This window comes from Telopea speciosissima, chromosome 1 (assembly GCF_018873765.1).
Source record: "Telopea speciosissima isolate NSW1024214 ecotype Mountain lineage chromosome 1, Tspe_v1, whole genome shotgun sequence".
NCBI lineage: Eukaryota > Viridiplantae > Streptophyta > Magnoliopsida > Proteales > Proteaceae > Telopea > Telopea speciosissima.
This window is the reverse complement of record NC_057916.1, coordinates 85,777,378-85,790,163: the sequence shown is the minus strand read 5'-3', so window position 1 is coordinate 85,790,163 and position 12,786 is coordinate 85,777,378. Positions and strand designations below refer to the sequence as shown.

The 12,786-nt window shown below is 49.1% G+C and overlaps 1 protein-coding gene across 1 annotated transcript; it reads right to left on the bottom strand.

Moving 5' to 3' along the window:
* Nucleotides 1-12,011: 12,011 nt before the first annotated feature.
* LOC122655992 lies at nucleotides 12,012-12,782 on the bottom strand (the record flags this gene model as incomplete). The annotated part of the gene is made up of 1 exon (XM_043850408.1): nucleotides 12,012-12,782. A coding segment is annotated over one exon (729 nt), but the record flags the coding sequence as incomplete, so codon positions are not given.
* Between the last annotated feature and the right edge of the window lie 4 nt (nucleotides 12,783-12,786).

Sequence of the window (12,786 nt, the reverse complement as noted above, 5' to 3'; positions counted from 1 at the left end):
TATTCGGTGAGACACCAGTCAGAATTGAATCTTATTACCAAGAAAAAAAAATGCCGATGATGGGAATCCAATCCCAAATCAGGCACAGAAACGGTGTTCAATCAGGGGCAAATCTTATTGTAAATGGGCACTAGAAAACCGTAACCCATCGTCAAGGGGCACGGTTTATTTACTAGCCTTGATGTTGGTGATTTTCATAACCGATAGGCTAGTTTCTGATCAATAATCAGACCCTCGTTGGTCACCCCCAACGAGGGGCAATGCAGGTGCTTCAAGCAGGGGCAAATCTTACAAATCTTGAGATAGAAAACCGCATTCTCACTTTTGTCATGGGCGGCAGAAAACCGTCGTAGAGATATTTTCTTTCGCAGGAGAGTCGGCTGGAAAAAAAAAATAAAAAATATAGATGCCGGTGGTGTACTGCACGTTGGATGTTTCGAGGGGCATGAGCTATGTGTTTGAAGGGGCAAGTGCGTGAATTACGTTTAATTCCAAAACCGTTTTGGGTTTACCATAAGTAACGGTTTTCACAGTCACGTTCTGCCAACCTTGTTCTTGAATATGCTTACCAGACATCAACGGTTTTAGAAGGGAGCAAGAGAGTTCTGGTGCGAATGAGTCGGCTCCCCCAGCAACCGTTGTAACCACTTTCGTGACTGCGGAACTGCACCAACGGTTTTATCCATGCTGCAAACACTGTCCACATTGGATCCACACCGCAAGAGTCATGTCAAGGAACGTCCAACTTCAAGCTGAAGCTATCCAAAGATCACATTGTTCTCTTGCTGTTGAGAGAGACAATGCTTTGAAGGTATAATATAGAGAAAAGGAGTTCTTCATCTTGAGATTGAAGTTTCTGGAATCAATCAGACAGATGAAGACATAGAATTGCTTGCCTAAGCCGTCACAGCCTCACATGGCAGGTGCAAGTGGGCATTTTATATCTTGATTTGTCTTTAGTTGCTAAAGACATGATGAAGACTATTAAATCCTTCTTGGATGGCCACCTCAAAGAGGACAAGTATAATTTTAAGCTTGTCTCAAGCTTAGTTCTGATTTTTTGGAGACAGTACATAGAGACATTAATCAAAGCATGCGTGAGATCCTAGTTGATTGGCTCAGGAGCCTATTGAGGAGTATAAGTTGTGTCCAGACACAAATTGGTCACTGCTGATTCCAAAATAAATCGGAAAACAGACTGCCCTAGAGCCAATTTCAAGTTGCAGCAGCCTATCCCAAGCCAATTGCACGGCCTTGGCTTCCCTGACCGAATACGATCACATATCCACAATCCCATTGAACTAGTGTGGTGACACTGTTCAGCGGGATTGTGAGGGCATTGTTTACACCTCATTTTCGGTCTATTTCGGTCAATTGAGAAATAGACTGAAATCTATTTCAGTCAAGACTAATATGTTAATTAGTGATCGGAAAAACAGTCAGTGACTTAAAATAGTCGGAAAACGGTCAGTGATCGAAAACAGTCAATTCAGTCAGAAATAGTCAATGACTGAAAACAGTCAGAAAACGATTAATGGCAAAAAAATCATGCATACTTCAAGGTCGTGCATTGCACGTGTCATATAATGGGTTTCCTTTTGAAATTTGAACAACAAAGTGGGAAGGTGGTGAAGGAGGTTATGTGCAGTTACGTAATCACCTACAAGTGTTCAAATTTAAATTCAAATGTGTGATGGAGATGGAAAATTACTTAACCACCTAATGACTACAAGGGATTGCCGGCTACGACTATATAAGTGATGATGATGATGAAAAGGGATCCAACAAATCAACACAACAAGTCTTTACATTTATCTTTTACTTTTGTTAAGAGTAGTGTAATTTTAAATGGTTTCTGTTCTTTTCTTTAAAAGAAACTGTTGAGGTTACTCCTCAATAGTACTATAAGATGCAATGATGCATCCTTCCATGTCAAATTGAAGATCTCTGCAGTCTTTCATTTTACCAAAGATGTATCTGGAGAGAAAATTAATTTGATTGTTTCTTTTTCTTATTCTTGGCATTGCAATCTTTGCATTTCTTTTTGAAAAGTCCTTGGATTACCAAGGCACTGATAGAACCCACTTTTTGATTCACTTCAGTTTGTGGCATCTTCAAATCACGCCGTTGATGCCGAATTTAGTGGCAACAATATGCTAGAAGTGATTTCGGAAGGGGTGATAATTTGATTGTGAACAGCGATTACCAGGTATTGATCTCAGCCTTGCAATTCACGTCTTCTATTTCTCCATATTGATTCAGCCCATTGTAGATGATATTTTTTACCCAAAAAAAAATTTGTAGATGATATGCAGTATCTGTAGAGTTGTTTTGGATCTTATATTTTAAAATTTATCCCAAAAACAAGTAATGTAATCACTGATGCTTTTGCTAGCAGGGCTTTTTCCTTGTTGAGTAAGATAGTTTGATCTTTATTCGATCCCTGCATATCTGGTCATGATGGCAGGAGCGTATCTCGTTCTTCTGAATGGATTTGGTATTTTAACAATAAAATAAAAATAAAATTGCAACTATTGAATTTGCGTTATTTACCAACCCTTGTGAACTGTTCTTACCCATAGGTTCTCTAGGTAGGAGCAGCAAATAGGCTAGCCTTACAAGTGGAAAGAATATAATACCTTTTTTTTTTTTTTCCACTACATGTCTACATCCATATATCAATACTTTTGATAAGACCACCGTTGTTATGGTTAGCACGGTGCACTACATCCATATATCTATACTTTTGATGAAACAATTTTCTATAGTCTACGCTTGTTATCGGGTAAAAAAGTGAAGGAAAAAAAAAGGTATTTTACTAAAAAATTATATTCCTCTATATGTTCATACTCTTCGAGACTGGGTTTTAAAAATTGAATTTGGTGTATGTTGTGTGTGAAAACCTCTGATGCTCGGTTCACCCACGGATGAGCCTGCAAAAATCAAGCGATGAGCACAAGAGAGCCGGTGTGACTCCGGCCAAGGACTCTCTGACGCTCAAGTCAAGTCTCCAATGCAACAGCGTAACAGCTAGTAAAAAGCGAGATGAGGAATGATGTTCCATACCTGGGTATTTATAGAGTGAGGATGAGATGAGGCGGTTGGGAGAGTCCTAATATGGTAGGAGTCCTTCTTTCGGAAGGCTCTCTCGTGTAGAGCAGAGTGGAGAGCTATTTTTCAGGGCCGGGCTCTTATTAAGGTAAGAGTCCATGTAGAGTGTGACTTCGTATTGCGCTGGGATCGTGACTCGATTCTTATCCCGTGATTCTCGAGATGCGCTGGCGTGACCCCGCGATCCCCGGTGGGGAGCTATGGTAGCTTCCGTGGAGGAGGTCTCGGCCTTGACAGTCACCTCGGCCTGGGAGGTCGGCCCGAGAGGTTGGTCTTGGCAGTCAGCTCGGCCAGGGGTTTATGGCTGACCTGTGTGAGCTCGGCCTCAGCCACCGACTAACTTGCACGAGTCCGGCTCTGTCAGGTGACTTATCGGAGATTGGGTCGGCCCGATTTCCTGCTCGGCTCAATTCGGTTCTCGGACTAAGGTCAAGTCGGCCATGTGGCAGCTTCTGATTGGTGGGGTGTTTTATGCCTCATCACAGGCCCCCCCCACTCATCAGGGGTCGGCTCGGCACTGATGAGTGAAGTTTTCAGGTCTGCTTGTCTGAAAGATTTTTACGGCCGAGACGAGCTTATTTTTTGCCGTGGATTTGACGTTGCACGGTCTGACGGTTGGGCATCAGTGCCACATCAGCAGAATCATTATGGCAGGCTCGGGAATTCGAAACGTCCTTTGATCTGAGTCGTTGAATTATGCTGAGCTCTGCTCGGTCGTTGGATCAGTTCAACCCAAGAGTTATAAATAGGCGATTCCTAACTATTCATACTTCACTGCTCCAAGTTATTGACTTCTCTGCAAGCTCGGATTCTTCAGCTCTGCAGCGCTCGGTGCTTTCTGATTCGTGATCAGCTCGGCCTTTGCTTCGTTCACGCTCAGCTCATCCTCAGCTCTTCTTCAACCAGTAAGTCTTCTCCGCCCAGTATGTCAGTTGGTTGTAGTCCCATGGGTGAGCTGTTCACCGGGGCGGCAGAGGGCACGAGTCCGAGCCAAGAGCTCCCCGCTCGTTCTCCTACCATAGACATGTTGGGCTCGACTTTGGATGAGCCCGATGTAGTGGAGCCTAGTCAGGCCAAGGTTGCCGAGCCTCCATTGCTCCTGGAGTTCGACCACGCGGCCCAACCAATTGCCACAGACCAAGCTGAGAACTCTGGGTCATCCTCATCCGATGAGGAGTCAAGTGAGGGAGATTCTTCCGAAGTGGGGGTTGGTTTGGTCAGCTCGTCCGCTGACGCCCCTGAGCTCGAAGAAGGGAGTGTCAACACCGTTCCGAGCACGATCATGGATGCCGACCTCGACTATCTGAGGACGACCTATGCCATCCCCGAGGACATTCAGCTCCGAGCTCCTAACCCTAGGGAGATGGCCTGCTACATCAGGCCCGACGAGGTGGCTTTGTACGAGCTGCCCTTCAAGTATACGTTCAGGCTCCCCGTCCTCGGCCTGGTGGACCAGATCTTGGACCATTTCCACCTGTCCCCAGGTCAGCTGGTGCCGAACTCTTGGCTGGCCGTGTATGCGCTTCTGCGCCTTATTTTGTGAGATGGGCCGAGGTGCAAGCGTGGCGCTTTTCTCTCGGCTCTTCTTCTTGAAGAAGTCTCCAGAAAAGGGGTGGTACTATTTTAGCCGCCGATCTGGGAAGAGTGCGTCCCTGGGCGGCCACAAGTTTTTGGTCGGCACGCCGAGCTTCAATAAGCATTGGAAGCCTCGCTTTTTCTTTGCTTCGATTCCAAACAGCCCTCTCCGAGCCGAGTGGAAGGAGATCCATTTGAACTATGTCAACAGGGTATTGCCCCTGACCGAGAATGAGCTTACCTCGCTTGACTTGATCCCCCAGCGTCCGCCCCTCGATATCCTCCAGCTTCAAGACGAGGGGTTTCTTCAAAGGTGGCATATGACCCCTGGTAGGAGCCCGAGCCGAGCCCGTTTCTGTTGCCCGAGCTGACCCCTTTACTTAGTCTTCTTTTCTTTTTCAATTTATTTTTGATGTTTGGTTTCTCTTGCAGTGGTCGGCCATATTCCCCCTATGGATACCGTTCGGCTAAGGGCCGAGACCCTTACGGACCGGAAGAAGAAAAATGCTGAGAAGAAGTCCCGGGGCGAGTCCTCCAAGGCCCCCAAGGGCAAAGCCGTGATGCCGAGCCCGCCAGACGCTGTGGTAGACCTTGAGGCCGAGAAGAGTACGGGCCCAGCGGGATATCCGAGGAAAGGGAAGGGCCGAAAAGGCGAGAGGAGCCCGCCGAAAGATACTAAGCGTCAGAAGCTCTCGGTCAATCTGACGAGTGGTGGCCTTCCGCCCATGGCTTCACCCCCCAACATCTCCCAATATGTCTTGGGGAGGGCCTCGGCCAGCAACGTTCCTGTGAGGCCGACCTGGCGCCTCTTCCCAAGGGACTCGGCATTGACGTCGGCCGCACATGCCAAGGAATGGTTGGACACAGGTCGGCTTCCTGCTGACAGGGAGAAGCTAGAGGTGCTGTTTGACCCTGAGCTCCTCTCCACCCTGTTTCAGGATTTGAACATGGTAAGTTTCCTGGTCGGCTTTTGTGATTAGGTCAGACCTGTGTAATCTGTCCAGACTTTTGTTCTCATGCTTTTTTGCAGGGCTTCGCCAAGGCAGTGGAGACCATGCTTCGTTTTGAGCGGCTCTTGACCGAGAATCACTCCTTGGGCATCCAGTGCAAGAAAGCCTACAAGGTTGCCCAGGATGCCGTTCAGAGGCGTCAGGAGACCCAAGAGAAGCTTACTGCCGCCGAGGCTGAAGTGGAGAGCTCTAAGGCCGAGGTGATCAGGCAGAAAGAGAAGGTCTGGGCTCTGCAGGCTCAGCTCGTTGAGGCGAGGGAGAAGGCCAAGGAGGACCTGGTCATGGCTCAGGACGAGGCGATCAGCGACTATCTCCAATCCAAGGAGTATGCTGATGTGTGCCATGAGATCAGGAAGCCTCCCTACGCCGAAGGTTTTGAGGCAGGCCGGGCTGATCTCTTGGTCGAGATCAAGGCGGTCTATCCCGATCTCAATCTCTCACGTTTTGACAACGACGCGACTACCTTTGTCGGGGAGTTACGAGATGAAGAGGGAGCCGAGGTCACCCAGGCTCTGCCCATTGAGGAACCTATGCAGGCCGACCTCTTCGCCCTTGACGCTGAACCCCAAGACCCCCTTACCCAGCCTATCGCCTTGGATGTTGCCGAGGTCGCCTCCAAGTCCACCGCCGAGGAGATAGAGATGTAAAATTTGTTTTTTTTTTATTTTTTGGCCGAGCAGCCCTCATTGTAACCATGCCGAGCAGTCAGCCTGTACTGAATAAAAAAACTATTTTTACCAGAATTTGTTCTAGTGTTTTAGCTCGGCATTCTTAGCCTTCTTTTCCTTGTGTATGTTGTTCCATTTGAGGTTGTGGCCGAACTGACGACCCGTTCCGCTAGCCGAGCTTAGGGACTTGTCTGTTTTTTACCCATGCTTCACGTGGTCGTCGGTTCGGCCATGCCGAGGAACTTTCCCGAGGTCACGCCGAATGCACACTTGGCGAGGTTCAGCTTCATTTGGTTTTTCCTCAATACGCCAAAGGCTTCTTCCAGGTCGGCCAAGTGGTGTTTGGCCTTCAAACTCTTCACTAACATGTCGTCCACGTAGACTTCCATGTTTCTTCCGATCTGCTCGTGGAATATATAGTTCATGAGCTGCTGGTATGTCGCTCCGGCATTTTTCAATCCGAACGGCATGACCTTGTAGCAAAAATTTTCTTGGTCAGTTCGGAATGCCGTGTATGGCTCATCCTCCTCATGCATCATGATTTGATTGCAGCCAGAATATGCATCCATGAAACTCAGCATCTCGTGACCTGCAGTGGCGTCGATCAAGAGGTCGATCCAAGGTAGCGGGTACTCGTCTTTTGGACACGCCTTGTTAAGGTCGATGTAGTCGACACACATTCTCCACTTCCCGTTTGGCTTGGGGACCATGACGACGTTAGCCAACCAGGTCAAAAATTTTTCTTCTTGGATAAACCCTGATCGGCGAAGCTTCTCCACCTCTTCTTTGATCACGATTTACCGATCAAGGGCGTAGTTCCTTCTCTTCTGTCGGATTGGTTTTCGGCTTGGATCTATGTGGAGCCGGTGTTCAGCTATATGCCTGGGTATGCCCGACATGTCGGCAGCCGACCAGGCAAAGACATCGATGTTCGCCCTAAAGAAAATTTTGAGCTGATTCCTCTGATCTTCATTCAGCAATGATCCGAGCTGGACCACCTTTGCTGGGTCCTCATCATTGAGGGGGAACGGGATCAAGTCTTCTACGGGTCATCCTCTCCTCTCGATGAGCTCATCCCGCTGATCCTCGGGGAGGTGTTCGACGCACATTGCCATTCCTCGGACATTGCCTCTGTTTTGCTTGACAAAAGTAGCATAGCACTCCCGTGCCTTCTTCTGGTCACCTCAGACTTCACCGATATCGTTCTCGGTGGGGAACTTCATCTTCAAGTGCGTCGAGGAGATGATGGCTTGGAGAGCGGTCAGTGAAGGGCGGCCCAGTATGGCGTTGAAAGCCACTACCAACCATACTACCATGAATTTGACCTGGATCGTCGCCTGGCATGGAACTTGCTCGATCATGACCAGTAGGTCGATTGAACCCTTAATGGTCGCGGCAGCTCTCGAGAACCCATGAAGGGAGGTGCCCTCCGGCTTGAGCGCTTCATCGTCGAAGCCAAATTGTCGATACGCGTCTAACGACATAAGGTCCACGGATGCGCCGGTATCGATCGATACTCGATGGACGGGTCTCTTTGTAATTTCTACCTGCACCACTAAAGCATCGTCATGAGGCAAACTTATACCTTTGAGGTCGGCTTCGGTGAAGGAAATCATCGCCGTTGGCTTGAGCTTCTTGGTGGGAATCTTGGCGACTCTGACAAACCGTGCGTTTGCCTTGGCCTTTCGAGTACTCTCTTGTTCGAGCCCTCCGAGGATGGTGTATATGGGAGCTCTCTTGTCACTGCTTGGCCCGGACCTGTCCTCTTTCTTCTCAGCTCGGGCTTTATCTTCATCTCGCTCAATTCGCCTATTTTCGGGCCTTGGCTCGGTTCTTCTTTAATCGCGCTCTTCAGGTCGTCGACCCCCACGCTCTTCACGGCCTCCCTTGACATATCGCTTCAAGTGGCCCACTTTTATCAACTCTTTGATTTCTCTTTTCAGCTAATAACAATCCTCGCTGTCGTGGCCGGTGTCCTTGTGGAATTGACAATATTTGTTGGGATTTCGAGATGACCCCGCTTGCATAGGTCGGGGCCGGCGGATGTACCCACCGTCTTGTATTTTCATCAAAATCTCCTTGCGCGAGGTATTCAGCGGGGTGTAATCAGGGCTCCGCGCTCGATTCGATCTCTCGGCTCGGCGATCTGTCCTGGGCCGTTTGTCTACCTTACGGTCATCGGTTGTCGATCTTTTCTTATCGGCTCGGCCTTCGTTTCCCTTCTGGGCCTGGAGAACCTCGGCCATATTTGTAAATTCATTACACCTCTCCAAGAGCTCGGCCAGGTTTCTGGTCGGCTTCCGGGCCAAGTCCTTGATGAGGTCCATGTCGGCGAGCCCGTTGCTCATAGTCGTATGGGTCGTGGCCTCATCCAAATCCTTAATGTCTAAGGATTCCTTGTTGAAGCAGGACACGAATGCTCGGATCGACTCGTCGGGCCTTTACTTCACACTGAGGAGGTTGACCGTTGTCTTCTTGTGTTTCATACTACTCTGGAAGCGCGTGACGAAGGCTCGACAGAGTTGAGCGAAGCTTGTTATGGAGTTCGACGACAACCAGGAGAACCATGAGGTCACCGCGCCTTTGAGGGACGCAGGGAAAGCTCGACAAGAAACAATCTCGGTTCCCCCGTACATGGTCATCATCTCATTAAAGTAGTTGATGTGATCCGTCGGGTCGGTCATCCCGTCATATCGGTCGAAGGGGGGAGGTTTGAACCCGGTGGCTAGCGGCGCGGTCATGATCTCAGGAGGATAAGGGTGACGCCCGACCAGCGAATAGGCATCCGGGGTCACTTGTTTCTTTAATCCCTCCACTTGCTCCGCCAAGTCTCATAGCCGCCTCTCCAGCTCGATTTCAGGTGCTCGACCAATCGGCTCATCCACCCGGTACAAATTGTTTTGCTCGCTCAGCCTAGGTCGACCATTTGGCTCCTCAGCCCGAGGTCGGTAGGCTCGGTCGTCCCGTTATGGTCGGTCGTTCTGGTCAACTCGGTCAGCACCATCCTTCCTTGTTCTTCTTTCCACCTGGAAGTTGAACCCACGGGGGCTCCCCTGTTGTTCTTCTCGGGGAGGCGAGCTTTGACGCCTGGGGGTATGACGAGATCCTTCTCCTTGTCTTGCAGCGCGTCTTCCATTTGGCTCGTTCCCTTGTTTTCGGACTCCCCTCGGCTGCCCGTCCTCTCTGAGTCGTCCAGAAAATATCAACCTCCTCGCTACCGAGCCTGCTGGTTTGATTTCCTGCCTTGTTCTCGAGCTTCGGCGATGCTCTTTCTCATCCCGTTGAGCGCCTCTGCTAAGGCGCGAAGGAGGAGTCTTCTGACGAGACGGGTGTGAGGACGCGGCTCGGCTAGGCTCGGCCCTACGCCGGCCACCATTTTGCTGTAAGTTTCTCTCTGCACGGACCGGGGCTGGAGTGGGCGCGATCAGTGGTTGGCCCATTAGCCCGCCTCGGGCCATCTGGTTCAAGAAGGTACGCAGCATCTCGTTGGTGTGGAGCATCTGTAGCTGCAAGTCCATAACTTGCCGATTATTTGTCGGGGCTTCGGGGTCCAAACTCTCCGGTAAGGGCGGCGGCGCTGGTAGGCCCAGCCTGCTCAAGTTCGGCTCGACCTGTACCCGGTCAATCGCGGCTGTGGCTAGCACACCTCCCCCATTCCCACCCTCTGGTGGGGGAATGGGATTGATCATGGTGCCCATGACGGGCTGCGCACCCACTGCCTGAGGGGGTCTTCTGTTCACACCCTGCCGCGAAGCCTCAAGGGGTGGTGATCTCCTCGCCTGCACAACGGGCTGTGGCTCATCCGCACGGGAAGTCGAGCCATGTTGCCCTGATCTCGTGTGCACCATTATCGTTGCTCTTGAAGTTGGTAGAAACGACGATGACCTGCTGATGTCGTTCCCACAGATGGCGCCAAATCTGTTGCGTGTGAAAACCTCTGATGCTCGGTTTGCCCACGAATGAGCCTGCAAAAATCAAGCGATGAGCACAAGAGAGCCGGTGTGGATCTGGCCAAGGACTCTCCGACGTTCAAGTCAGGTCTCCAATGCAACAGCGTAACAGCTAGTAAAAAGCAAGATGAGGAATGATGCTCCATACCTGGGTAGTTATAGAGTGAGGATGAGATGAGGCGGTTGGGAGAGTCCTAGTATGGTAGGAGTCCTTCTTTCTGAAGGCTCTCTCGTGTAGAGCGGAGTGGAGAGCTATTTTCGAGTCCGGGTTCTTATTAAGGTAAGAGTCCATGTAGAGTGTGACTTTGTATTGCAATGGGATCGTGACTCGATTCTTATCTCGTGATTCTCGAGATGCGCTGGCGTGGCCCCGCGATCCCCGGTGGGGTGCTATGATAGCTTCCGTGAAGGAGGGCTCGGCCTGGTCGATCGGCCTTGACAGTCACCTCGGCCTGGGAGGTCGGCCAGAGAGGTTGGTCTTGGCAGTCAGCTCGGCCAGGGGTTTATGGCTGACCTGTGTGAGCTCGGCCTCAGCCACCAGCTAACTTGCGCGAGTCCGGCTTTGTCAAGTGACTTATCGGAGATCGGGTCGGCCCGATTTCCTACTCGGCTCAATTCGATTATCAGACTGAGGTCAGGTCGGCCATGTGGCAGCCTCTGATTGGTGGGGTGTTTTATGCCTCATCAGTGTAATAGGCTTATTGAACCATGGCTATAGGAGGACTACCTCCGATCAATTAGAAGTTGATTCCGGAATGATTTAAATCACAATTGCATCATGTTGCAATGGAATCATTTATATAGACCTAAATTCAATAAATAACATTTGTAAAATATGTGCATTTTTATGTAGAAATAGCAAAGCATCAATAGTGAGAAATGAGAATTGTATTTAGTGATACATGTACCAAGTATGACCTACTATAGAACCTATTGGAAGGTAAGGATATATGTAGGAGATGATACGGATTTGCTGGGCTATTCGTCTTTTCTCTTATTTTCATATTTCATTTGTTAGTGTCCGTTTTTTCATTTATCATTTCATTTCCTATCCTGCTTTTGCTTTTTCCATATTTTCATTCGTCTGGTTTTTTGTCCTCTTATTCTTTATACCTTAGTTTTACCTATTTTATTTTATTTGGATTCATGTACCGATCCCATTATTGGGATAAAGTTGTGTTTGTTGTTGTATTTATTGATACATGTGGTATGGTATTGGAAGTTAGAATGTAGACCCTTGTGTCGGCTGAAAGATCAATATCCTTTTTTCTTTTCTTTTTTTTCATAGAAAACTATCATTGAACCCCAAAAAAATTCTCAATAATATTGGGGAGAGTTTTTCGTCAATGAAATCCCTCCCTTTAAATCGGCTGATTCAATAATAATCTTTATACACTTAATAAAAGCCAGATGATTACAATTGTGGTGTCGATTATTTATTTACAAAAATTCCCATGATGTGTAATTCTATCCCACGGCGTCTCACATTCCATGCCGTAAGTCTTCCTCCACATTAAATACTGGCAGCACCGTTTTAAATGTTTTATTTCTTTTTTCTTTGTGGGAAAGTATTGGTTTATGGTATTAGTCTTTATCTTATCGTACAGTATGAATAATTGAATCTACCTACACCCAAGAAGGAAGCTGATCTTTACAATTACAAAGGAGTGGGCCAAATAGAATGAAAAAAGAAAGTGAACGAAAGGGGCTGGCGTGTTGAACCGAGGTAAAGACTAAGACTAAGGAGCAGAGTGGATGACCCAATGCTGACCGTCGAACTGGATTCGGAGACCCTTCTGTCGAGCAAACAAGTTCACGGCACGGCGGACGCCCCTGTTGTCGGCGGCGGTGAAGTAGTCGTGTCCAAAAATGACTCCGCCGGGTCTCAATATCTTATAAGCCCGGTTTATATCGGACCAGGCCGAGTGGAAGTCGTGACCGGCGTCTACCTCGATGAGGTCCCCAAACACTCCCCACTCGCACAGCTTGTCCAGAGTCGACCCACTCGAGAAGGGAAGGGGTAGAACCGTGTCGGTGGCGTTAAAGTGGGCCACGTTCTGCATAAACTGGTAGAGAAGCGTCACGTCCCCATTCACCATCGGGATGCCTTTGATAATATCCCTGAATCCAGGCCAACCCCGAAAATCGTCGACGCAGATGATTTGGGTTTGGAGGAGGCCGAGTCCCTTGGCTACCTGCGACATGTGGATGGCAGACGCTCCGAGAAAAGTACCCACTTCGATGATGGTCGTGGGTTTCACTCTGCGGATGAGGTTCTCGAAGACGGCACCGTTTGAGCCCCAGCCTTTGATCCGTTTCTGCCGGAGGAATGGAACGACGTGCGGTGGGGGGAAACCCTTGAAGGGGGAGCTGCCGTTAAAGAGTCCATCCAGAATTGTCTGCCGGACATGCTCCGAGGGTATCGGGGGGCCGCACTTAGTAGCGAATTGAGAGTGATCGGATTCGGATGGT